This window comes from Neovison vison, chromosome 1 (assembly GCF_020171115.1).
Source record: "Neovison vison isolate M4711 chromosome 1, ASM_NN_V1, whole genome shotgun sequence".
Taxonomy (NCBI): Eukaryota; Metazoa; Chordata; class Mammalia; order Carnivora; family Mustelidae; genus Neogale; species Neogale vison.
The window spans coordinates 34,120,013-34,147,535 of NC_058091.1; the positions used below are offsets into that span (position 1 = coordinate 34,120,013).

Here is a 27,523-nt window from a genome sequence, read left to right on the forward strand (position 1 = left end):
GCTATTTCCTAGTAGGTCCTTTTTATGGATTAATGACATTTCTAAGGAATCATAAATAGAAGCAACACAGTAATCTGCTTAGAAATGTGGAGCATAGGAGGGAGAGGGAGAGAGACTGTGTAACAACAGTGGTGTTATTTTTTCTAATATCTAACTATTTCTTTCACTAAGTTACAAAGAAGTCTCCCTGACTTAAAAAGAATGAGAAAGGCAGGACAAGTGAGAAATAAGCTAGGGAATAATGTGGTGACTTAGAACTTAATAGTATACAGAAATAACACAGATTGGTTTCAAAAATAAACAGAGTAGAAAGGACAACAGGACTGAAACCGATATTGATGTAGGAAAGAACGTTAGGGTTCAGAGCCGAGGGGCAAGAAAGAATTCTTGAGAAGTCTTTGGTGTAGAAAGATGATTTTATTAAAGCATGGGGACAGGACCCATGGGCAGAAGGAGCTGCACTGGGGTCATGAGGAGTGGCCCATTGTACACTTTCAAATTGGGAGGGGTTAGGGGTAGTGTAAGTCTCTAAGGAATTTTGGAAGCAAGGTTTCCAGGACCTTGAGGGGGCTAGCTATTTTGGGAAAAGTTCATTTATTACCGTCTAATAAAACCCTAGTTATGAGACCCTTCAGATGTACTTCGGAGGGCCACATGCCCCGGGGCTGATTGCCAACACGTATTTCGAGGGATTTCGAGCTAAAGGAGGTTTCCAAAGGAATTCGTATATGTTAAAGTGGATTTATAGGATCCTGGTGGGGAGGTGGTTTCAGGCTAGGATTTGCCTTTTGCCCTTAGCAAAGTATGAACACTGAGGCAGTTGAGTCCTTAGAAGAACGTCACTCTGCCATTTCAAGTACTTGTCAGTGGGCTCTAGGTAGTAAGGAAATTTAGCAATTTTTCTTCTGCCTTTGTTTCCCACATCAGTACAACCAAGTCAAATTGCCTTAGGAGAGCAGGATGTAAAAGATCTAGAAAAAGAGGACAAGATAGTTCAGAAAGGCATCAGGCAAGGGCACAGGAACCTAAAGACATTTAAATAGAAGAGTGAGAACAAATATTCGTCAGGAAACAGGACACTTTCTTTTTTAAGTTTTTTGTTATTTTTGTTATTTTGTTATTTTTATTTTTTTAAGTCATCCCTGCACCCAGCCTGAGGCTAGAACCCACAACCCTGAGATGAAGAGTCCCACGCTGCACCCTGGGAGCCAGGCAGCGCCCCCCCCCCCCCCCCCCGCGAATACACTTTCATTATTTTCCCCTCAGGAAACAGGAAAGGGCATTTTAGGAACTTCCCTTATTCTGGTGCACTTGGTTCCGTATTTATTGGCGACACTGACCTGTGAAAGGATTTCAAGGTCAATTTCCTGACGATTTTGATTCTCTACTCAGCCTGCAACTGCCGAATCACAGTACAAAGCTTGAATCAACGCAGGTGCTTTCTCTGAAGGCATGAAATCCCAAAGTCTGCGGCGAGGCCCCGCCTGTCTCTGTTTTAAACCTTCCCGCGGGAGAGCCGAGTCTGCACTGGTAGGAACCATTGAGGGTGGGAGCCTAAGCCCCGCCTCCTCCCGCGGGTGGGAGCCTAAGCCCCGCCTCCTCCCACGGCAAGCGGCCAAACGCGGGCGTAAGCTTCTTGCCCAGGAGGGAGGCGGTCCTTTTGACATACTCAGGGCGGAGACGCGGCGTGCGCCCTCCCGACCGCTAGAGGGCGACCCAGACGTATTTAGCGCCTGTTTTCCGGCGTGTAACAGGGTCGACCCCACAGTGCGCATGCTCGATACGTCCCGGAGGTCGTCCGAGCCGGTGTTTTCCCCACGTGCAGCGTGAAGCGTAGGACAGCATGTTGTGAGAAGATGGGGGCTGCGGTGTTTCGCGCAATCCGTAATTTCAATCTAGAGAACCGGGCGGAACGGGAAATCAGCAAGATGAAGCCCTCTGCGGCTCCGAGGCACCCCTCCACCAAGAGCCTCCTGCGAGAGCAGATGAGCCGTAAGTGGTGCAAGGGCATGTCAGAAGTCCGCGCGGGCCCCAGGGGCGGGCTGGGCGGTTCGGCGCCCGTGGGTCATGGTCCCGTGGCAGAGGTGACCGGGGTCGGCGGCACTGACTTGTCAGCCGAGCGCGGAAAGGTGGAGCCCCCGGGCCGGTGACATTGAGAGAGTCCTGTTGCGCCCGCCGTGGAGTGGCGGCTCCGCCCACTTCGTAGTCCCGGAGGTGGCGGCGGGCTGCCCCAGCTGTCCCCGTCCGGCCCTGCCGAGCTCTTACCTTTACCGTCTACCGACTTGCTGCGGGAAATCCAAAAATGGAAGCACTCCTCCGGTGTGCCCTCTGGGTATCTTCACGGAACGATGGGCGCCGAGCCCAGCCTGGCATTTTGATTTCCGTGCGCAGTACTTCCCGTATTGTCCGAGTGATCGTTTATTAAACAAAAAATTGAAAGTGGCTGACTTGTGTTAAGTGTTAGGATCTTAAAGAGCATTTTGTTTGGTTTTCATATTGTGACATTCCTTTTCTTTCCTTAGGCCATCCAGAAATTAAGGGAGAAATAGCTAGAAAAGATGACAAACTGCTGTCTTTACTAAAAGATGTGTATGTTGATTCCAAAGATCCGGTGTCTTCTTTGCAGGTAATGTGTATTTGAATTCAGCAGATAAGTAATTTGACCTTTCTGTGCTCCAGGAAAATGATCAGGAGAGGTGTGGTGGGTAGTAAAAGAGAGTGAGTGCTCTGCACGTTTCAAACTGTCAATGTAGTTGTGACCAGAATACAGGGCATTGGCAAAACTTAAGCATAGTGGTGATAGGATTTCACAGTTTATAGGATTTGGTGAAGTTCTAGTGGTTGTCATTTGAATCACCAAAGGAAAGCTTTAATACTATTTTCTCATCCTTCAGTGGATTGAATTTTGTTCTAGTTTGAGGGATTCCTTTAGTGTTGTGGTGCTGTTTAGTATTTTTTGTTTTTTAAAGATATATTCAGATAGGAAATGTAAAAATTGGGAGATTACAGAATACATTGGGAATGGGAATTTTATGTACAGCCATATAAATGCCAGGCACAAGTACCTTTTTTTTTTTTTTAAGATTTTATCTATCTGACAGAGATCACAAGTAGACAGAGAGGCAGGCAGAGAGCTGAAAAGAGAGCTCGATGCGGGGTTCTATCCCAGGACCCTGAGACTATGACCTGAGCCGAAGGCAAGGGCCTTAACCCACTGAGCCACCCAGTTACCCCGAGATTTTATTTTATTTTATTTGAGAGAGAGAGAGATCACAAGTAGACAGAGAGGCAGGCAGAGAGAGAGGGGGATCAGGTTCCCTGCTGAGCAGAGAGCCGGATGCGGGACTAGATCCCAAGACTTTGAGATCATGACCTGAGCCAAAGGCAGAGGCTTAACACACTGAGCCACCAAGGTGCCACAAGTGCTTTTCCTACAGTTTTGAACAAAGCAGACGTACTCCTTACTCTCGGTTGGAATATTGTGAAGAATACAGACATTAAAGAGATAAGCAAGCATAAGTACAAAATTACTTGATATGTCTATGAAGGACACGTATGGGCACTGTGAGTTTAACAGAGGGAACTGTTTGTGATTGGACTGGGTGGCCTGAGAAAGTGACATTTAAGCCTCATTCTGAAGAATGAGTCTGAGTTAACTACATAAGTTTGTTGGGGCAGGAATGTTCTAAGTTGGGGGAAGAGTTTGATTAAAGGAGAGAAGTGCCAATAACAACTCCAAGATTTCTTTCCATTCTTAAATTCCCTGGTACTCTGTCTTCATAGACAATACTGTTTTCACAGATAGGGTTATTAATGTAATTTTCATTAAATAAGTGAAATAAAATTCATATAAAGTAAGGTCTGTGAGTTGTTGCATGTAATAGCAATTACAGAGTTCATTTATCACCAGATGTTCCCATTAAAAAGGTAGAAGGGTTGATATTCATGTTCTTTGTGTTGAATACTTCCATCAGTAACAGGTGTTGAATAATACTTCCAACTGTTGTTTCTCTCATGCCATACTAAATCATGCATTCAAAAATTGGCCCTTGGGGAGTGAAAAAAATTTAACAGTTTTTATGAGTAGTTGCATAGATACAATACATGAAGAGATATACAGTGGTATTAAAATTTTATGTGGGGGTCTTGGAAAAAGTCTACCAGGATTCATGGGGGAGCGGCAATGAAAAAGTTGAAGTACCTATTTATGTTTTGCCCTTTTTTTCTTTTGGGTAGTTCCTAGTCTTCTTAATGACTTGTGATGTCTCTAGATATTAGTGATACTATATGTCAAATAATTTATTTTTGTGTAGCTTTTTAACTTACTGCTCTTCAGAGTTCTGTCAGATATGTTAGCCTTATTCTTCATGGTATTGGAAGTCTGGACTCACTCTAACATGAAAACCATTTTCTGTATTTTCTTTTAGTACTTTTATGACTGTATATATATTATTTTTTAATCTTTTTTTTAAAGATTTAATTTATTTATTTGATAGAGACACAGCGAGAGAGGGAACACAAGCAGTGGGAGTGGGAGTGGGAGAGGGAGAAGCAGGCTTCCCGCTGAGCAGGAAGCCAGATGTGGGGCTTGATCCCAGGACCCCCGGATCATGACCTGAGCCGAAGGCAGACACTTAATCACTGAGCCACTGAGGCGCCCCATATGACTGTATATTTTATATTAAAATCTTTATTTGGCAATAAATGTAGTGTTTGGTGTGTGGGTATCTTTTTTTTCCTGGATGGTCAGTTGTCTAAACAGTCCACTGAAAACCCAGTCTTTTCTCCACTCACTTTATTTTTTTTAAAAACCTTTTAAAATTTTTATTAATATTTTATTTATTTGACAGAGAGTGTACACAACCAGGGGGAACAGCAGAGAGGGAAGGAGAAGTAGACTCCCCAGATCGAGCAGCCCGATGCAGGGCTCGATCCCAGGACCCTGGGATCATGACCTGAGCTGAAGGCAGACGCTTAACCAGCTGAGCCACCCAGGGACTTCTCCACTCACTTTACATACTAATACATACAAATCTGTTTATGGATTCATCAGTTCTAGTTAATTTTTCTATTTTGACACTAGGATCATATTATATTAATTAATGGAGCTTTGTAATGTGTCTTGATATCTGTTGTGACCTTTCTTTTTCCCCAAAAGTTTCATGGCTGTGGCCACATTTTTTATCCCCAGATGAGAGTCACATTGTCAGGCTCTTTAATTAATTAATTAAAAAGATTAAATAAATAATTTGAGAGAGAGCGTGCCTGTGCTTGTGCTTATGCTCAGGGTGGCAGAGGGGTGGGCGATTTTCAAGCTGACTCCCTGCTGAGCGCAGAGCTCTGTGCAGGGCTCATCTTCCAACCCTGAGATCGTGACCTGAGTGGAAATCAAAAGTCAGATGCTTAACTGATGGAGCTACCCAGAAACCTCTCAAATTGTCCTGTTTTTTAATAAGTGTGATTTGGATTCTGAGTGTAATTAAATTGGAATGTATAGATTAATTTGAGAATTAACATATTTGTAGTATTCTATCTTTGGAAGATAGAGGGAAGACTAGTACTATGGGATCTTTTTTTCATCCTAAGTTTTTTTTTTTTTAAAGATTTTATTTATTTATTTGACAGACAGAGATCACAGGTAGGCAGAGAGGCAGGCAGAGAGAGTGGGGGAAGGCAGGCTCCCTGCTGAGCAGAGAGCCCAATATAGGGCTCGATCCCAGGACCCTGGGATCATGACCTGAGCCGAAGGCAGAGGCTTAACCCACTGAGCCACCCAGGTGCCCTCACCTTAAGTTTTTAAACTAAGCCAGTGTGTCAGAAAGTGAGTGATTTTTGTCTTCCAGCTACCCACGTTACTGAGTTATTGTTAGTTTTTCATTTGATTCCATTAGGTTTCTGAAGATACTCTTATTGGCATAGAATTACAATTTTCCATTCTACTATTTATACTACTTTTATTGTTTGTAGCATTAACACAACAGTGAAAGTTGGTATTCTGTCCTGTTCTTCCTGTACATGCTAATGTTTACTCATTAATTATAACAAAATGATAAGGTTTCTGATTTTAAAAATACTTCTATCACACTTGAGGCTTTATTTTTAATTTGCTAAGAGCTTTTAATCGACAGGTTGCTGAATTTTAACAAGCTGTTTTTTTCAGTGTCCTAATAATTTCAGTATTTAGTATTAATCAGAAGGGAGGTTTGAATAAAACTAGATATGGAGTAGAAGGATTACCTGGGAATATAAAGTTAAGAGACGCTTTGAATTTTTGAAAGTGAAGAAGTTGGGAAGAGTGTTTCAAACCAAAGTTACAGTATAAAGGTAGGAGTGTGTGATGCCTTTGGAGAACAGAATTCATTACAGTCTGGGGGACGTGTGAGCAATGCATTTGGGAGAAATAAGGTAGGGGGGAGGTAATAGGACCCAATCATGAAGGTCCTTATTTGTCTAGCTAAGGAATTTGTGTTTTATCTTGAGGACAATGGGAAGTCTTTGAAGAGTTTCATGTCTAATCCATTAATTTATGTTGTTCTTTAATATACATGAAATAATATCATGAGTGGATGGTATACATTCAGTTGTTATTTTGTAGAACTATCTTAATTTCTTAACAGTGATTGAGCTATAGTTACATAAAGGCAATGGGGCAAAATTACCATCAAACTATGTGTCATTGGGATGAGAAAATGTAGTTTAGAGAAGCATGTGTAGTATTTATTTGAAGTAGTGGAGATTTGAGAAGTGTGAAAGTAGATGTCACATCTCTTCTCTTGTCTTGAAAGCCTTTTGTTTCTGTTTTTTGATACTAGGTAAAAGATCCTGGAACACCTCAAGAGCAAAAGGAGTTCAGATTGGCAAAAGGCCATGACTTTAACATGAATATCAAAAACATTCCCAAAGGCAAAATTTCCGTTGTAGAGGCATTGACACTTCTCAATAATCACAAACTTTATCCAGAAACGTGGACTGCTGAGAAAATAGCAGAAGAATACTACCTAGAACAGAAAGATGTAAAATCCCTTCTCAGATATTTTGTTACTTTTGAAGTCAATCTCTTACCTCCTAACGGCAAGAAAGCGATACCATCAAAATGAAGAAAATTTTGAAATCACTTCCTATATGTACTCCCCATTCCCATGCCCTCTTCAGTTTCTCATTTTCAGCATGTTAATTATACAAATTATTAAATATTTAAAACTCCTTTCTTGGGAGAGCATACTATTTATTGGGCTCTGCTGAATTTTCAGGATTGCTCATAGGATGAATTTTGTTTTCTTATAAAGTTTAATTTGGTTTCAGCATATGTTCCTGTGTAATATCAGCAAGACTAATGAGCACATATATAAATCTATTATAAATAAAAAACTTAAAGTGTAATTTTTGGCACATCATCTCATCAGCTTTTAGATTGGTCTTATAGCTTCTTGGGAAATGTCCTGAATCTCTCAATTTAACATTCAAAGTTTTGCCATCCAATTTAGGTGATTAATTTATTCTTCCTATAGAATTGTGAAAGTAAGAGTTTTCCTAACTCTTATGACTATAATATTTTCTTGTTAGGGAAAGGGAGACTTGACAGTGAGATATGATAATGGTATTTCCCAAATGAAAACAGACAGGAAAGTGGATATGAAATCAATAGAAAAAAGTACATTTTATTATTATAAGGAATAAGAGTTAGCAAGGGCTTCTCTTGTTTTGAACTATTTTATTTATGTATGGAATAACTTCTTAAAATAATAAAAAAGGAATTGGTATTTACAAAATTTTAGCCATCTCTGTTTTGACAAACAGACCCAAAAGCTTTCAGAGAGGCAGGCAGTTGTGGGAGGTATCAGAAAAAAGTGGCTTCTCTGGGTTTAATAGAAAACACAAGAAAATTGTAAAGAAGGGTTGAATCGGAGAACCATGATAAATGAAGTTTAGTGATGAGATATATTTTTGTTTTCTACTGTAAATGCTGGCTGAAAGAAGAGAGGAAAAAACTGCAAGAAGCTTAAAATTTGAGCATTGGAAGGGACCTAGGAAATTGCTGCTTCATCCATTGAACCAACTTATGAGTACAGTGTGTACCGGTACTAGGGTTTTGAGTGAGATCGTCTAAGTTTAGCTGTGTCCGTATTACCACCTGTGGGATCTTGGTAGATTGTATAACCTCTTTGAGACTGAATTTCCTCTATAAAATGAGTATAATGCTGCCTTATTTAAATCTAACGGTTACTGTGAAGATAAATGATAATAACGGACTGAATGAATATGACTTATTTTTGCAGTTTTGAACAGAGGCCTGGGAAGGTTTCATGACCTGTTTAGGATTATTCTCTAGTTAATGACATAGCCGGGCCCAGAATCTAGGTTTTCAGATTCCTAGTGGCATGTTTTTTCTTCTGTGCCAAAAAGAAGTTTATTTTAGAAGAGCAGAGAGTGCACGTTGTAGGAACATTGGAGTATGTGGTAGGAAAAATTTCCCGGGAAGACATTCACTACTTCACGGGGTTTTGCCTAGAAATGGTATGGAAGATGCTGAGGAATTCAGCGTGTTGATGGAATGAAGCATTTGCAGTGCTGAGAAGAGAAAAATGGGCTGAGATGGGAATTTTTTAAACTTGTTTTCAGCTGTAGTTCCTTTATGTGAATAAACTGTACCTTGTTTGTATGTGGTTCAAATCAGTAGTTCTTTCAAGAAACAATTGTAAAAAAATGCATTTTAAAACTCTGGCAAAACAATGATCAAAACTGTTTTCCTTTATCTAATAAAGATCAGTACTTGAATTACTAAGACTGCTATTTCTGAGCCATCTTCCCTATTCAAATGTATACTGTGGTGAGGCATCTGTAACTCTGGCTGTTCTATGGAATCACATGATCAAATAAAGTACTTCCCAATCTTTCATTGGCCTCTTACTGCTTTTATTATATGGAGAGCGCTTGGGTAGTAGTGGTGTCACAAAAAGCATGGAGTTTCGATTCAGAAAACCTGGGTGTAGATCTCAGCATCGCCGCTAGTCAAGGGATCTCGGAAGTAAAATGGGTAATAACTGATAACCTCTTAAAAACAACGACTGTGCTAGGCACTGATCTCAGTCCTTATCTTACTATTAACCATATTTTACAGGGGAAATTGAAGCACAAAGATCTAAAATAACTTCAAAAAAATAAATAGATAAAATAACTTCAGAGATTACCTAATCAGTGTTAGAACCTGGATTTAAACCTTATTATTTTGAAAACCCTGTGCTCCTAAATCCTCTACTGCATTACCCCTCTGGGATTGTAAGAATTTAGTGATGGCCTTGAAGGTGCAGGACTGCTTAGTGCCCACTGTAGATGAGAATCACTGAACAACATGTCTGGGCCCTCTGCTATGACAGACTGGTTGAATAAGAGGCCTTTGTCGATGGGTTCTAGATCAGGGATGTTTTTAAAAATACTTAGTGACTAGTGTGGCAGCAGACTGTCCAGTGTGAGCTGACTATCTGTGCAAGTTAAATGACCACAATGTCTGGATTGTGAAGAAAAGGAAGGAGCAGGAGGTAGGGAACAGGAAGAAAAACTTTCCAGAGCATGAGGAAGGGAAGAGGATAGAATACCTGGAGATGAGAAGATTTGGCTTTAGCAAGGTTAGAAGAAGAGGGAGGAAGGTTAATTATTGAGTGGGCAGGAAGACCGGTCTAAAGAGACAAAAGCTACCTAAGTGGGTAGATTCGGCAAAGTTCTATAATAAACGGTCTCCATATAATTTTATTGCCCAAACTGGGACACTTGAAAGTGAAAAGGGCATCAACTGCATTAGGACAATAGGGATGATAGCATAAACTAGAGTATCTCATAAACTAGGTGTGGTCATCCTAACTACAAAAGGCACTAATGGTCTTGAAGGGCGTCTGGCCACTAACCACTCAAGAATGACCCCTTTGGCGGACATCCCCTCCATTTCTACTCCATGCCCTTAAACACCCATAATTCCAAGAAAAAGAGGGTGGGGGCGCCGGACAATTAGTGGTGGTGTGATTAGGAAGCTTCTGTACCTGTAACTGGAGGTATTGAACTGAAGCAGCTCTAAGCACCCTGAACTGCGGCCATGTTCTAAGATAGTTTGTCGAGTACCAAGTTGAAATATATAAGAAATGAGCACATATAAAGGATTAAAATAGTTTTATGCATCTTAAATAGCCATCACTCACTGCTTGATAGCTGCACTATCTTGCTTGTCCTGACAAAGACCAAACCAATAAATACTTTGAGAGAAGGAATATCTGTTTATCTGGATACTCCCATTTCTTCTCCTTTAGGAATAATAGGACTGAGTTACTTGTTAGGAGAAAAGATGAGATATCAGAAGCACTTAGATCTAAATCCCACTGTACAAACTAAAGCTTTACATTGAGAGCATTTGTGTCACTAATTCTGTGGTGTTTCTTTGCCATTGTAAGTGCTCCAACAGAACTCTGTCTTGGGAAGACAAGTGGGTAGAATTGTAGAAGAGGAGCTCACCAGTTAGAAGAACAGAATCCTGAGTAAAGCTGAGGTTCTGTAATTTTTTACTGTGTTGATGTTAAGTTTATGGTAGGTAAATTGCTTCCTTTTTGCTTCCTGTGGGGAAAAGAGCAACAGGTGGGCCATTGCAAAGATGAATAATTTGGGAACAGGAATTGAGTAAAAATGGGATAAACCACTACTTGGGAGTTGAGTAGTAATTCCTGACATGAAAGAAAATAGATCACAATGCACAGTCTTGATGAGCAGGAAAATTTCTCACTTGTACAAGGGAATATAACCTTTGCAAGACCTCATCTAATTTTGAAAGAGGAAAACCATGACGGTGCTACATGACTGACAGTATATTCTGCTGATGGCTCCAAAGCAAGTAAGCTAATAAGAGGATGTAGGGGAAGTGAAGGATTGTTTACTGACCGCCAGAACTGGAAATAGGGGGCTACCAAGAAAAAAAAATAATGTTTCATATATTTCTAAAATAAGCCTCAGGCCTTTCTCTTATTTCAGAAAATAAGTATTGCTTAAATTCAATACATGTATGTTTGGTAGTAAAAACTCCACTTAAAGATAATGATTTTGGGGCACCTGGGTGGCTCAGTGGGTTAAGCCTCTGCCTTCGGCTCAGGTCATGGTCTCAGCATCCTGGGATCGAGCCCCACATCGGGCTTTCTGCTCAGTAGGGAGCCTGCTTCTTCCTTTCTCTCTGCCTACTCGTGATCTCTCTCTCTCTGTGTCAAATAAATAAATAAAATCTTTTTAAAAAAATAAAGATAATGATTTTGACAATTTTGCAATTTTATTTATTTTAAGATTTTATTTGAGAGAAAGAGAGAGAGAGAGCAAAAGCAGGGGTAGAGGTAGAAGGAGAGAGAGAAAAACTTCCTGCTGAGCTGGGAGCCAGACATGGGGCTTGATTCCAGGACCTGAAGATCATGACCAGATCTGGAGGCAGATGCTTAGTCATCTGTGCCCCAATTTTGCAGTTTTAGTATTCTTTGTAACACCTATGTATGAGAAATATGCCAAATTTTTCTTTAAATGTCTTCCTGCATTTTGAGGTAAGCATAATACAAATCGTACAGTAATTTAACTGAACTATGTAATGATTATTATTTTTATTTTAGCATTATCTATAATTTCCTTTTATTTTTCAGTAATGCTCATTACATAATAGTGTATTTTTGTATACCATATTCTTTTATTTTTTTTTCAATATATGGCTTTATGATTTCACATACCTTTATAGGGGTGATGAGTATGTAAACAGATGCCGCTTTTTAAATACCCAAATAAAAAAACAATACAAATGGGTTCTTTATATTATTAAGATTAGGGAAACCCCTGCACAGACAGGATATTCAACTCTCATTAATTCTATTCATTGTTCCTTCGGCTGTTATCCATTCAATATTCAATCATTTCAGAATCAGCCTTCCTGCTTCTGCTGGTCTGCAGCTGATGCTGTTGGTTCAGATAAGGAGCTTAGAAATGGAAAAAGCACTTAAAATTTCAAAGAAAGAAGTGAGGGGAAGGGAGAAAGGCGGGGAGAGAGAGAGATTATTCTTGCTTTATAAATATCCCAGAAATACCACAACATCACCAAAGCAAAATGAGTACCTTTTTTCCTTTTTAATTTATTTTTTTTATTACATCCTTTCCCTTTATCGCTGGCCCTGGTGCTTCTGGAGGACTAGCAAAAGGTAAGATAAAAGACTTTTTGAAGGTCTAAGCCTCAAAACAACATCCTTAATGAGGCCTTTAAATATTTAGGTTGCCACGTTCTATTTTTTTAAGAGACCCACTTTTAGGTAGGTCAAATGTGCGACCCACTTCTGAATGTAGGTATAAGATTAATCGCACAATTTTTTTTTCAACATTCTCTGCTTGCTCAGGTAACTTACTAAGCCAAAAGAAGACATTGAAACTTTGCTTAATATAGTTCTTTAAAAGTGGCCTTTCAGGTCATTTCCTCAAATCAATAATACTGCTAGTTATTTAATTAATTATTAATTCACCAGAAACACCTATCAATCTGTCTATGGCCTGCCAGGTACTATTCTAGAAGCCGGGGATGCACCTGGGAAGATACAGCCTCACCGAGCTCACAGTTTCCCAGCGCTGGCTGCTGCTTCAGTTATCTGTTGCTCCTGCATAGCAAACCATCTCAAAACCTAGCAGCTTAACAATTTGTCACTATGTCTCACAGTTTGGCAGATTGTTGGGAGCTTAGCCGGGCTGTTCTCTCTTGGGCTCTCATGCACTGGTGGCTGGGGCTGGGTCATCTGAAGGCCAGTCTGAGCTGGGCATCCAAGGTGGCCCACTCCCGTGGCAGGCAGCTGACGTGGCAGGCAGTCTCAAGACTGGCTGAGAACATCCACAGGCAAGCTCTCCACGTGGCTTGGTCTTCCTAGAGCCTGGCAACGGGCAGGGTTCCAAAAGCAAACCCTGCAGGACAAAGAACGCAGAATTCTCAAAGCATCCCTCCTTTGTTCTCCTTGTCAGAGCAGTCACAGAGCCTACCTTGATTCGAGAGTAGAGGACATCGTAGTCAACACTTCACTATGGGAAAGGTGTCAAAGACTTCCTTGCCATCTTTGCCCTTCGCAGTGCGTCCTATCAGTAAATGCGTGCTACCAATCTGTCTTATTTTGATGGTGTTAACTCTGATAGCTAGGCGAAGGTAAGCATCTGCATTTTCTCTGTAAAATGACTAATTCTTCCCTTTTAATTAATAAGATACTGATTAGGAAGGGGCATGAGAGGTACAAGAAGCGTTCTCTGTCTTAACCTGGGTGGACAATGCGTTAGTATATACATTATGTACATTATGTACAAATACATCAAGCTGTGCATTTCAAAATAAAGCGTTTTACATACTTTATAACGCCTAATGCCTCAATTAAAAATTAAAAAATCAAAAGTTGCCATCTTGGGGTGCCTGGGTGGCTCAGTGGGTTAAGCCGCTGCCTTTGGCTCAGGTCATGATCTCAGGGTCCTGGGATCGAGTCCCGCATCGGGCTCTCTGCTCAGCAGGGAGCCTGCTTCCCCCTCTCTCTCTGCCTGCCTCTCCATCTACTTGTGATTTCTCTCTGTCAAATAAATACATAAAATCTTAAAAAAAAAAAAGTTGCCATCTTCACCTTCCTCTGTTGTCCAGTTGTACGTTGGGTGGTTGGTTTGGCAGTGATTCCACTAGACTCTCAATTACAAAGACTGTAAAACTCAGATGCCTCAGGCTGTTCTCTAACTCACCCCCAACCCTGTCCCCTTCAGCTTTTTGCCTCAGTCATGACTCTGTAATTTGTTTTCCAACTGACATCCAGACCGGTTTTTTCCTTAAAAATGCAAATGAGAAACTGTTGCTCCCCTGCTTTAAATTCATCCCATCAGCCCTAGGATAAAACCCAAATTTATTAAATTATAAGGTGCTCCAGGTCTGCTTAATCTCTCCAAACTCATCTCTCACGACTTCCCCAGTGTGAATTCCAGCTTTCCCAATGAAGTTTCCTACTGATGCATGTATTTACCTATGACCTGAAGAGCAGAATAACACTTCAGTGGTTTATTGGATGGTAATTTAGTTCAATTCCTTTGAATGAATATTACTGAGTATTAATTGAATGCGATCCCTGGGCTGGATACGGAGGTAACAGTTATGCTTCCTGATCAGATAAGAGTACAAATTACCCAACTACAGGGCAGAATTTAATAAGTGCCCTAAGAAATATAAACACAATGCAATGGGAATTCAAAGGAGGGAGAGATGAGAACCCTTCTGAGCTGGGTTTATTTGCCTTAATTAAGGCTGTTGTCCTAAGGAGAAGGAAGCTGCCATTTACGAGGGAGGGGGAAATCATATAAAAGTAATTAGTTCATCATAGAATTAAGTTTCTAGAGAGCCCAGTCCCTCTGACTCTAAGGTGTATTTGGTGACTGTGCAGGCAGGTTTCCACTCCCAGTGAATACACTTTCACTTCTTGAGAGGCTATTGAAAGCACTTGTCTTTTGTGTGGTTTTGATTTTCTTATGCTGGTAGATATGGTCTCTATTTTTAATTTCTCCTTGCAGAGCCCCACTATGGCTGGTGCTGTGTAGGCTGCGACTTTCACTGTGACACTCACTATGGGGCTTTTGTGCGGGACCAAGCTATCCAGAGAGAGAGAGTTCTTTCATGTTTATGGACAAGGTGTGACCTTTAGCAAAGTCCCAGGTCTTTCTGTTTCATTAGATACCTAATGTCCTTCTTTTCTTTTTTTAACCTAGTATTTATATTTATCTACATCAGAGTCCTTTGATTATATAGCCACTGTAGAAGAGCCGATTATACTGGTTTGTAAGGACTCTGCTGTAACAAAGGACCACAGGCCTAATAGCCTATATGACAGAAATTTTCTCACAGTCCTGGAGTCTAGAAGTCTGAGATCAAAGTGTCAGCAGGGCTGTTTCTTCCAGGGCCTCGCTCCTTAGCTTAAAGACAGTCATCTTCTCCCTGTGTCTTTACACGGTCTTTCCTCTGTACCTGTTTATGTCCCAATCTCCTCTTTTTTTTTTTTTTTAAAGGATTTTTTTTTTAAAGATTTAAAGATTTTATTTATTTATTTGACAGATTTATTTATTTATTTGACAGATCACAAGTAGGCAGAGAGGCAGGCAGAGAGAGAGGAGGAAGCAGGCTCCCTGTTGAGCAGAGAGCCCAATGCAGGGCTCTATCCCAGGACCCTGGGATCATGACCTGAGCCGAAGGCAGAGACTTTAACCCACTGAGCCACCCAGGCGCCACCCCCCGCCATCTCCTCTTTTTATAAGAATCCCAGCACATTGGATTGGGGCTCACCTTAATGATCTCCTTAACCTTAATCACCTCTTTGAAGGCCCTTTCTCCAAATATGTTCACATTCTGAGGTGCTATGGGTAGGACTTCAACACGTGAATTTTGAGGGACACAATTCTTTCTTTACAGCTTTGTAAATTTGAACCCTTATTACTTCGCAAGTGTCCCCAGATTTAAGAACTCTTATTACAATTTTGAGCTTTTTTTCAGAATTCATAGTACAGTTTGAGTTTAAAATGAGTATAAAATAAACTCATTGAGGGTTTAATCAATTAAAAGGAAAGAATTCTATAAAAGAATATCAAATGATTTGAGATAACATCATGAGAGGCAGAAGGAGATCTAAGACATTGGAGAGAAGATTAATCTTTTTTAGATTGATTTATTTTAGGAAGGGAGAGCACAAGCTGGGGGGAGGAAGAAAGGCAGAGGGAGAGAGTCTCAAGCAGATACCATGCTGAGTGCAGAGCCCAACATGGGACTGGATCCCAGGACCCTGAGATCATGACCCGAGCTGAAACCAAGAGTCGGATGCTTGACCAACTGAGCCATCCAGGCACCCCGAAAAGATTAATTCGTAAACATTTAACTTTATACACAGTATAATATAGTCAGACTCCATCACGTGAGATTTTAGAATTTGGCCAACTAGATAGAAGCAGACCATTTAAATAAAAGAGATCTCTAAGAAGAAAGCAAACAATAGTTATTTAAGCAAACTGTCAGTTTGAGGCAAGTATTAAAAACACATTTAACCTGTTCTGGAGAATAATTTGCTTTTAAGATCCGAAATTACTTTAAAGACTTAGTGTATTGCTATGTATTTGAGGAGATTACGCTTATTACAGATGCATGATTATCTCTTTTGTCTCCAGCTGAACTTCTATTTAAAACAGGAAGATGTGTATGTTCACACCTTTGCTTGTCCTTTGAACTTACAAAGGATAAAACAGCACTCGTTTAAAATTATCGTGGGCGCGACTTCTGCCTTTGTTACTTTCATGTGAACAATTCCAATCTGACTCCAATCATGGCAAATTTTTATGAAATGAATAATCTGTGGGAAGCCCAAAAGTAAAACCTTTTATTCCTTTGTAGGGTACCATAAATATATAAAACACTGAGTTTATAATTATAATGCTGATAATAATAATGATATTGTTATCATAGTTTGCATAGTTGGCAGTGAATATTACTTACTAGGCATAGTAGCAAGTACTTTACATTCTTTATTTCATTTTATCTTCACAGTTACTCTGTATGACAGCCTCTGTTATCCTCCTCAACTTCCACATGAGAAAACCTTGGGATGTGAAATACTTGCTGGACCTAAGGTCATGTTGCTAGTTGTGGCAGAGGGGCTATCCCAGGGCACTTTCTCCCCAAAGCCCAGGTCTTGACCATGGTGGTGGTGGGCAACTTCCCCATCACGTCACCTGTATTCTACTTGCAATGTCCAGTACCTAACAAGCAAGATTGTTTTTAGCTTTAAGGTCAGACACAAGTATAACCATTGCCTAAGATTCCCAGAAAGATAAATTTCAAAGGGAAGTGAAATATCACAGTGAATTTCACAGGCTTAGTAGTTATTGGGCTGGATATAAAAGGAGAGGTAGGAATTCACCATGGGGCAAAGTTTAGTGTGGAGAGAGGGAAACATGTTTGTCAAGGTTTAGAGGTGAGATAGAGAATATGGACCTGGTCAGTCATTTTACTCAGATGTGGGTCAATAGGTTGCATTGCAGTCTTTTATCCCACATCTCTCTGGCCCCTACCAAGGATTATGCCTTGGTTTCTTCATTTGCACAGGTGCAGAGGACCTAGATTATTTTGTATTCCTAGAGCCTGTCTTACATCACATTCTATCTTGAGACTATGCAGGCTTGCTGTTCTGATCTTTGATGAATGAATGCTGGCCTTTGAGGTGCACACACATGGTTCTGCATAGCATCCTTGGTGATGGGATGCTGATAGAGGCTTTCAAATGCTGATTAATTAGGCCTTCATACCTCAGGCATCTCAAGGGCTCAGGGAAGAAAAATCAGTCCATAATGAGACTCCCAAAGACAGGTACCAAAATTTCTCTCCTCTCTTAACAACATCTTAAAATGTTTCTTATGGCACATGGGTTGTTCTGGTCATTGTAAGGAAGAGGATGCAGAGCCAGGAAGGGGTAGTGAAAGGTTTTGCTTTGAGGGAAAGGAAGTAGGCTCTAACATCTTTTATCAAAGCTCATTCTCATTACATAGCTCATCATATATGTGATTTTCCATATATGTTTTCCATATATATTATTCCACATATTTTATCTGTATAGAATAACTATACCTAAGAATCCTCAAAAAGTAAGAAAAGATCTGTGATACTTGTGCTTCTGATCTTCCATCTGACTAGCCTCTGCCATTACTTCAAACTCTGGACTTACATGGATAGTCATGTCCTAAGTGCAATAGTGGTACATTTTTTGTATTCTATTCACCATTAACTACATTTAGAGTTTTCAAAGATATTTCTCCAGTTCTATTAATAATGTAGTTGATTTTAACAATTATAATTAAAACACAGTCAAGTAAATATTTGGCCCTTATCATTCTCTAGGGCTCTACTACTGACTTCTACTTCAGGCAAAATTAATCTGTCCTTTGGGTAGGTCTCACACAGGGACCTAAGATTCTAGCAAACGTTCTTATCTCTAACAGTTTTGACTGAGAGCTTTGAGTGGTCAGTCGTCATCACAGACCTTTCCTGGGTTTCTCTCCTTCCCAACAGATTGTGACAGCAGGTGTTTTTAAATGGACACCCTATCAGTCTGACCTTGGGGGCTGTGCAGTGCCCTACAAACAATTATGGGAATGAAAGATGGAGAATGCCCTTCCTCCACACTGTCTGCTGTATTAACTCAGGATTGGGCGGGGGTGGGGTGGGATGGGGTGGGGGTTGTCCTAGATTTTGTTCCAGCCTCTCTGAAACACCAAAGAATGAGATAAACCAACCAGAAACCTCAGTATTAGAAAACTTTTTGCTCAAAAAGTGAAGGTAGACCAGCAAGCTAATTTATCATTTATCTCTTGAAAATGTTCCTTCCCCATTGTCAGGTAGGACAGAGGAGGTCAGGTCTCTTTCTGAAAAGGAAAATAGGAAAAGTTGGCAAGAATTTGAAGATGGATTGAAATGCATTTTTCCCCTGGGTTTTCAAGAATGGTATTTGCATATATAAATACTTTTATTTATTCTGAATGTGAAAGAGGAAAAATCGTTTCTGAGGAGGGGTGAGCTAGAGATGAAAATACAATATGAAGGTTCTAAAATAATGCCAGTATCTACAGCAGTGTTGACTTACTTTCACTGTTAGGGCTGAGGGCATAGAGAAAAGAGGTTCAGCTATTTTCCTCTTCTAGGATTCAAACTCCTTTCCCAGAAGTCTTTTTTTTTCCCCTTGAAAAATGTATATTTTTTCAACATAGTGTACAATTTAACAAATCATTTATCTTCCTTCATCATTTTGTATGTATACTTGGGACTTCATAAACATCTTGTTCTCAGAAGGATTCCAGAAGAAACTGAAGTCATACAGGCTTATTCTTTGCTTTACCTCAGAAAAACACAATAATATTTTCTAGTTGTTACTATTTTTACCCTATAATGAGAACACTGGATCTAAAATTGCACACAGCCCTGAGCTGTTACGTTTCTGGTTCAGTTTAACCCGAATAAGGCCTTCAGGTTTTCCTGAAATCAGATGCGTGTGGTGCCTCATTTCAAGGTAGTACCTGGCTTGTTACCATCAGAATTCAATGTTTATGTCTCATTGTAATGAAAAAGGCTCTCTGGCTGTCCAACCAGCTGTAACTTTTCACCAGTTCTGAATAAACATTTCAACCCATAACGAGTCATTTTTGGATTTGGTGAAGAAAATGGAATTAGAGATGGAGTAATTTACATCCATGCCAGACACCCATTAGAGTTTTTCAACAAATTCGGGCAAGGCAAAAAGATGGCTGTAGTTTTCAAAGTGTGGGGAAACAGTTGATGAAGACTGATGTCACTGCTCTGTGGAATGTGCCATTCTGTGGGGTAAAAAAAGAAAAACAAAAACAAAAACAACGAAACAGGCAAAGCTGCTGTCCTTGCTTGTATGACTGACTGGTGTGCAGACCTCCTGCTCGGTGACAAGAAAACCTTCTATGAAGATGAGATTGGATTCCCAAGACCAAAACCCAGCTTTCCATCCTAGGACTGACCCCACAGGATCTATCCCTGCCATACATTCCATCCCGCACGCTCCCATCCTCAGGACGGGTGTTCTGATCCAGAAGGAAGGCATCTGAGAAATATGGTTCCTGTGTTAAAGAGGCCTGGGTCAGCTTCCCGTCTAATCTGTGCGGCACTCCTGGAGTTGGTGCCCTCCTGGGTGAGTCAGACCACTTGGGACAGAGACTCTTTTGCTCAACACCAATAAATTCAGAACTCTCCCAAGTGTGCTAAGGAATTCTCTGTCATCCAACCTCTACTGCCTGAGAAGTTGCTCAAGGATAGGCTTCCTGAGTCTCTCACCATTCCCTTTTACCCCTATACACCACAGGATGCATTTTTTTCAGAGAATCAAGTGAATATTCAACATTTTAGCCAAAGTGAGGCAAGTTGTACATTAGCTTTTTAAGCTTTCCACACTTTCAAAGCTCTGGACTTGAGGCAAGAAAACGTCCTTCTTAGTATGAAATTCTATATTTGACTTTATGGAATGTTGGGAAAGGTCAAGGAGCCTCAAAATGATCAGTGATGACATAGGGCTCCCACAAGGAAGGGGAAGGAAAAGTTTCCACATGCAGTCAGTCAGCAGAGGCTGCAAAATGCAAACCTTTTCAGCATTCAGCATTACTCCTTCGAGCAAGTCACCACACCACATGTCTTCTGAGTCGCCATTTTCCCCTGTAGCCTCTGTGCCCTCTCAGAGAAGAGACAATTATGCCTAATTCTATATTCACTGGTTGAATTTCTTTAAAACACTTTAAATATCACAGCAGAATTCTTAACCATAAACAGAAATGTTGTTCTGAACTGATTATTTAAATGAGTTTGTCACTTTCACAGACTGGAAATTGTTTTGGAGATTTTGTTTCCAAAAGAACTTTAGAAACTACTTAGCAAAGATCTTTTTATTAAAGTGAGACAAGTGATAAAGAACTGAGTCTTTCTAAAATTACAGATTATGAATCACCGGAAAAACTGATGGCGTATGCATATCAAATCTGTGCTTGAAAACATCATATTGCCAGAAGGCTATGACTGGAATGGAGAGTAGAAAAAAGACGCAAAACGTCAATGACGAATGTGTAACAATGATCAGCTAGATCATGTTTGGCAGAAAAGCAGGCCTGGTAACTATATCTTTGCTTCTCTACTAGACATTACCAACTTTAGATGCTGGAAAAAGATACTTGTGTGATGGTTCCTAGCAGGAGAAAAATCAGAATATCTTAAAAGATACTGACATGTTTGCGTACAATGGCAACACCTTGTTTTTAAATAATGATGTTGGGTGTGTGACAGTTATCTGATTCTGATATCTGAGGGCCTGATGATTGTATATAATCTGAGGAAATGAGGGGCGCCTGGGTGGCTCAGTTGGTTAATTTCCTGCCTTCAGCTCAGGTCATGATGAGGTCCTGGTATAGAGCCCTGCATCACATCAAGCTCCCTGCTCAGCAGGGAGTCTGCTTCTCCCTCTCCCTCTGCCCCTCCCCTCTGGTTGTGTGCACTCTCTGTTTCTCTCAAATATATATATAATCTAAGAAAATGGGGAAAAATGTTTGTCCTCAGAGGTCCTATGCATGAGAGCAACAGATTGACCCTGTTGAGTTTTTTGCTCCTTCTCTTCCTACCCCCCCTCCTCTTCTTCCTCTCCTTCTCCTCCTTATTCTTCTCCTTCTCCTACCTCTTCCTCTTCCTTCTCCTCACCTCCTCCTCCGCCTTCATTTTATAAAACAAAGGAATTCTCTTTTAGGACCCTCTCCAATATCCCATGGATTGCATCTTCTTTGAGAAGTCATGACTGCACCAGGGAGCTCTATTGTAGGTATTAGTTGTATTTGTCCCTGTAGGGCAGAAGGAGTATATGAAGTTAAAAAAAAAAAAAAAAAAAAAAAAGGAAAGGAAAGTAAGAAAGAAAGAACTAATTATGTGTTTCAGTTTGAAATGTGGACTTTTTCTCATTGAAAGTAAAGTGATCTTTTATTTTTCTGCATTGAGCAGAGAAAATGAGTAAATGATTTTGAATGAATGAACAATCACATTCAGACTGGAGCAGATTTACATACAGACAGAATCTAGTATGTATCATACCTAGAACTGGTATCATGTGTCAAAAAAAAATCAACGAAAAGTCTCCATTAAAAAAAATTTTTTTTAATGGGGAGAGAATTGTTTTTCTGTCATGTGTCTGCACAATACCACTACTTCTTAATAGAAATTACCCTTTCTGAAATAATATTGAGGGAAGCAGCTTGTGGAAGGCTTCATAAGTCATACCAAAGAGATTACACTTGATGTGTTAGCTCTGGAGAGTAACTGAAGGATTTAGAACATCCAAGAAACTTAATGAGAATGGTTGCATACACGACAGTTGGGGCTGGGAAGTGAGGGACAGGAGGTAGCATTCTGATGACTTCTCCAGGTGTTGCAGGAGAGAACTGGTCTTAGATAGGGTCAGTAGAAATGGAAAAGAGATGAATATGAGAGGCATTTTGAAACATTATAAACTCCTTGAGAGCTGGAATTTTGTCTCACTTGTCTCTGTGCCTCCTCCCGTAGTATAAGGGGCTCTCAGTATCCAGTGGGCATATGTCAGTGTAAATTGAACTGCATGACAGAACATAGCAAATGAAGACTACATACAAAGCAATAAAGCTTACAATGCCTGTGGTGAAAATTTGAAGTTTGAAAATTCAGTTAAAAGTTTGAAAAGTGATTCTAAATAGGAAAATGGTGATATCCTTGAGAGAGACGTCTCTGGGGTGATGGTCATAATCAAACACCAATTCCATACTTACTATGATGCCTTTGAGCTGTCCCCAGACCCAATTTCTTGATCCTCCTCTGAGTTCCAGGGACACTTGATTCATTAAACTGTATCATTGCTCTTTTCACATTGTATTACTATTAGTTCCCTCCTATTATAACTTCTTGAAAGTAGGGAACTAATCATGTTGTTTTCTAAAAAAAATTGTTGAAAAGAAGTGCATTCCGTAAAATGCACACATTAGTGTACAGCTCAGTTACTTTCTACTGTGTATACACCCATATAGCCTGTACCTAGATCAAGATGTAAAATAATTAAATCACCCCAGAAAGTTCTCTTATGCTCCATCTCAGTCAAAAGTCAGAAGTGTCTCAGCCCCCTCCCCAGGTTACCACTATTCTGACTTCTACTGTACAGACGAGTTTTGTCTGTTCCTGAATGTCATACAAATGGAAGCATTCAGTGTGTTTGTTTGAAACAAACAAAAAAGCCACACAAGTGACACATTGCTAATTCATTTGTGTCACTATATTTATTGTTGCTCTTTTTAATTGTTTCTTACTTTTCTGAGGTATGACTATTTCACTTTCCTGTTGATAAAATTTGAGTTGTTTCCAGTTTTGGGCTATTATGAATAAAGTTGATATTACATCCTGTGCATGTCTTTTTGGTGATACATGCACTCATTTCTCTTGGGATATGGACCTGAGGACAAATTTGCAGGATTATAGGGCAAACATATGTTTCACTTTATTAAAAAATGTCTAAAAGTTTTCCAAAATGGTTGCAGTGTTTTACTCTCCCACTCTGTTAATGAGCCTTGCAACTGGTCCATTTCCTTACTATACGTGATACGGCCCATCATCTAATTTTGATCATTTGGGTGGGTATATAATACAGGTTGAGTTTGTATCTCTCTGGTGAATAATGATGTTGAACACCTATCCATTTGCTTATGTGGCCCTTTGGATATCTTTTCTGAAGTGTCTCTTCAAGTGTTTTGCACATTTTTTAAAAATTGGATTGTTTGTCTTGTTAACTAATCACATTACTTTTTTGGATTCCCAGTACTCAGTGTAGTGATAATTAACAAATATTTTTATAGATTTGTTGAATAAGACAATGAGAGTAAATAAAATGGCTTTATTTGCAAATTTTTCTCTGTCACTGGCCATAGGAAATGGGTTGTGGAAGTAATTAGCTTCTATGATGCATTTAAATTTGTTGGTTTTTGAAAATATCAAGACATAAATTCTAAACACAGCTGGTGGTATTTGTAATAGAGCACTTGTAATTTTACATTAAATTTTGGTTCATTCATGCATGCATTTAAAGTACTCATCATCATAGTGTCTGGAAACCCAGAAAGATTTTAGACCAGAATACAAATTGTAACATTACTTTCTGTTCTTTCATCATGTTAACAAGGTAGATTAGATATGATGTCCAAAACGCAGGATTTGTTCCATTAGTTACATTTTTTATTTGATTTCTAGGCTATTCCTTAAAGATAAATAAGCTTTAAAAATAGGAAAAAAAATTTAAGTCCAGATTTGAGTTTATGTTTTAATAACTAGTTTTTATTATAAAAGTAGAGGCCTCTCGATTTTGAATATATTTAGAAAATATGGTAATACAAAAAGAAAACAATCTCATTTGACCAAATCCAGATTCCCACTCTGCACATCTGACCTTATTGCTGTATTTTATACACATGCCTCTGTGTGTGTGTGTGTGTGTGTGTGTGTGTATAGATATAGACAGATAGATCGATCTACATATATGTGTATATCTGTGTGATCTATGTAGCTATATGTTTATTTTTATAGTTCCACTCAACTTTCTTTTATGGTAGATCTATGGTAGTTCATTAGCATATTCATAGAAAGAAGAAAGTTGGCTGTTTTAGGTCTTTGATATCTTTTGCATAGCTTTTGCTTCGTGTAGCAAGATTGAAAATAGGTACGTAGTAATCCTTTTCTACCATCTGGGCTTCTTCAAGATGGGCACCGTGTCCATCTTTCCTTCTGGCTAGCACCTAACCTGATGCCTTGTGTATGTAGCAGACACTCATCAGGTGTTTGTTAATGGGCCTCAAGAGAGCTGATGGCTCTAGTGGACACATCCCACAGTGTGGGAGTAGACAAGGCCAAACTCTGTCCATTACTAAGAGCGAGCAGGCTGTCCTATGCGGTCCCACTTAGGTGTAGAAACTTCTGGTTTGCTTCTACGCCCGAGACTTTATAGATCCAGGAACTCGGCAAGATCTTAAAAGATCTCATTTAATTCTGTGCATCCAGGCAGATGAATTGCTCAACTCTAGGACAGCCATGAAGTCTCTTGAAGCTTTTTAAAGATGGAGACTATTGAAATATTTTACCAAATGCGGTCTCTTCCAAACTTTATTTTACGGGTAAACTTAATCAGTTATTTAGTTATGTTTGAGATAGTGGAAGTTCAACTTTGACTTTCCTAATGTTAAAACAGATAATTATAGGGGTACCTGGGTGGCTCAGTCAGGGGGGGCTTTTGGATTTTAGCGTCCTGGGGTGGGGCCCTGAAGTCCTTGGGCTCTGCACTCAGTGGGGAATCTGCTTGAGGATTCTCTCTCCCTCTCCCTCTGTCCCTCCCTTCCCTCACTGACGTGTGTGCTCTCTCTCTTTCAAATAAATAAATACATCTTAAAAAAACACAGATAATTATATTCCACATTTAGATGGTAAGAAGGAAATGAGAGCAAAAAGCAATATGTTGAACTTACAAAGTAAAGACGTTTATTCTCTAAATTGTGAATATACAAAGTTGTAGCCTTGTGAGTTAATGTGACATATAGATTTAAAATGTGAGAATTAAGTGTGATTTTATAAAATCTCACTTATCAAGAAATAAACCCAAAGGAAAACACAAGTATAATACAAAGAGTTTTCCCTAATTAGGGCATATTTTCCCTTAGACTAATAAATGCTTTGTATTATAATATACCTCCAAATATTATTTTCTTTTAGGATAAAATAAGTTTATGTGGGTCACTCATGGAAACTTTACATGAATCTACAATGGATTTTTTTTTAAACTTTCAAAGATTTAATTAATGCAAAATAAAAATGGACCCAAACCCCAAACTTTCCTCTCAGTGAAAGCATGATGCCAGGTGTGTGGAAGGATGCCTCTTCCTATATCCTTGTCTTCTCAGTTTTCAGTTGGGACATCTATACAAATCCTTTGATAGGTGAAGATGGCTCTGGAAGTTGAGTGCATAAGCTTTCTTAGTCTAGGAATTTTCTAGGTGCTATCATGTTCAGGCTGTGGGATATTTCTAGCAGTGGTGGTACTGAATGGCTGACCCCAGACACGGTGTAGCATAAGGAATGCAAATCCTGTGCATCACTGCTGGCCCTGGGCAGGGTAAAAGGAGTCTTCTTTCCCCTTTTCTTGCACGCCTCCTTTCCATTAAGGCCTCACTCCTTAGTAGGGGAAGCTTCTGAGTGTAATCAGAGTGCATCAGTTCTATTTTTGCTTCTGTTTTGATTATGGTTAGTAAGTAGGCAAATTTCTTTAGTCAGTACACCCAACATGACACTGAAATCCTGCTATAAATCTAGTTCTTCTTACACCTGAAATATCAACTTGACTGAAACTAAGAAAACCCAAAACCTGGATGAGGTTAATGAATTTGTTTCTTGAGCAGCCAGTTTCATATTAGAGTACTTAGTGGGGTTAAAGTAATTCCATATATATATATATATATATATATATATATATCTCAACTTATTTCAGGCTAAGAAGTATAGAGCATTGAAATGTAGTTTGTGCTCTATGTGACTAAGAAGATGGGATCATTATATGGTTTACTCTTTTAAATGCAGCCCGTTAAAAAATGATAAAATTGATACATTCTACTATTAATCCCTAATGTTCCTTCCTTATTAGACATCAGGTCTGTTGATCAGTGCTCAGGAGACCTTGTTGGCCCCATGTGTCTTTAAAATTGCCAATTAGCAGTCCTGCCCAGATGCAGCTTGTTACCAGCCACCAAGGAGGGATGTTATTTAAAAACAGGCAACTCGTTTCTCCCGTGATTGGGCTAAAAACATGCAAGAGGGGTATATGAAACAAAGGGTGGCTTTGAAGTTGTTTAAATCCTTCTACAACTGAAAACCACTGCCACACACTTTCTGTAGGCTTCAGTACCTCTTTTCTGAGTGTAAGCACCCTGGAGACTGGCAGCGTTGTTTTGCTTCACTCAGTGTAAACTGCTCTGAGACTCTCTGACATCATTAAGTCAAATTTCAGCCCAGACATTTTGTTCAGACCTAAACTCTGAATGACACTTGTTCGGTTGATTAAGAGGGAAGAAGTACAATATCTGGGAATGCTCATAATGTGATACAAATGCCGAAAAGTTCACCTTGAACCTGAGATATTTTTATATCTCTCAGCTCTCATTGTTTTATATTCTGGTGTGAAGATTTTATTTTTTTCTCCCTCAGACACACTTTGGCCTGGTTAATAATGCCGTGGGTCTGGGGCACATTTGCTTGAGAAGTATGGTATTCTTTTTTTTTTTTTTTTAAAGATTTTATTTATTTATTTGACAGATCACAAGGAGGCAAAGAGGTAGGTATGGAAGCAAGCTCCTTGCTGAGCAGAGAGCCCAACGTGGGGCCGGATCCCAGGACCCTGGGATCATAACCTGAGCTGAAGGCAGAGGTTTTTAACCCACTGAGCCACCCAGGCACCCCTAGTATGGTATTCTTTTTCTCCTGCTATTTCCTCCCACTTCAACTTCCCACCTTCCACCTTCTGTCCCCAAAGAAGTATTTGCCTTTTCATTTGTAATCTTTCATAGTTTATTATTTTAATACCATGAGTCTGAGAATGAACCTATACAAAAAGTTATCATCTAAAGAAAATAATACTGGACCAGATTTATAAAAGATACAGAAATCTAGATAAATCCATTTAAAACAATATTATATCCTTCATGGTGTGGGGTTAAACCCTAACCACTGACCTTAAGTATAATAGTAGAACTAACAGTCTCAAAAAATAGCAGTGTTAATATTTATTGCAATCTTACTTCTCGGCAGACACTGTATAAGGTATTTTGCATACATGATCCTCTAAGATAAATTCAACAGTCCCCCATCCCAGATGAAGAAATTGAGGCCCAG

General features: G+C 39.6%; 1 protein-coding gene across 1 annotated transcript; it reads left to right on the forward strand.

The window, feature by feature from the left end:
• The first annotated feature begins 1,763 nt into the window (after positions 1-1,763).
• On the forward strand, positions 1,764-8,894 carry NDUFAF4 (NADH:ubiquinone oxidoreductase complex assembly factor 4). Its single transcript, XM_044245355.1, has 3 exons — positions 1,764-1,992; positions 2,523-2,626; positions 6,813-8,894. Exons 1-3 carry the CDS (start codon positions 1,857-1,859, stop codon positions 7,095-7,097), a joined length of 525 nt encoding a protein of 174 aa, XP_044101290.1. The 5' UTR covers positions 1,764-1,856; the 3' UTR covers positions 7,098-8,894.
• The last annotated feature ends 18,629 nt before the right edge of the window (positions 8,895-27,523 follow it).

What these genes read in the sequence shown, in the direction of transcription:
- NDUFAF4 (XM_044245355.1), top strand. Translation starts at nt 1,857, where the DNA reads ATGGGGGCTGCGGTGTTTCGCGCAATCCGTAATTTCAATCTAGAGAAC. An exon ending in CCTGCGAGAGCAGATGAGCC is followed by an intron (nt 1,993 to 2,522) that starts GTAAGTGGTGCA and finishes TTCTTTCCTTAG; the next exon opens with GCCATCCAGAAATTAAGGGA. An exon ending in ATCCGGTGTCTTCTTTGCAG is followed by an intron (nt 2,627 to 6,812) that starts GTAATGTGTATT and finishes TTTTGATACTAG; the next exon opens with GTAAAAGATCCTGGAACACC.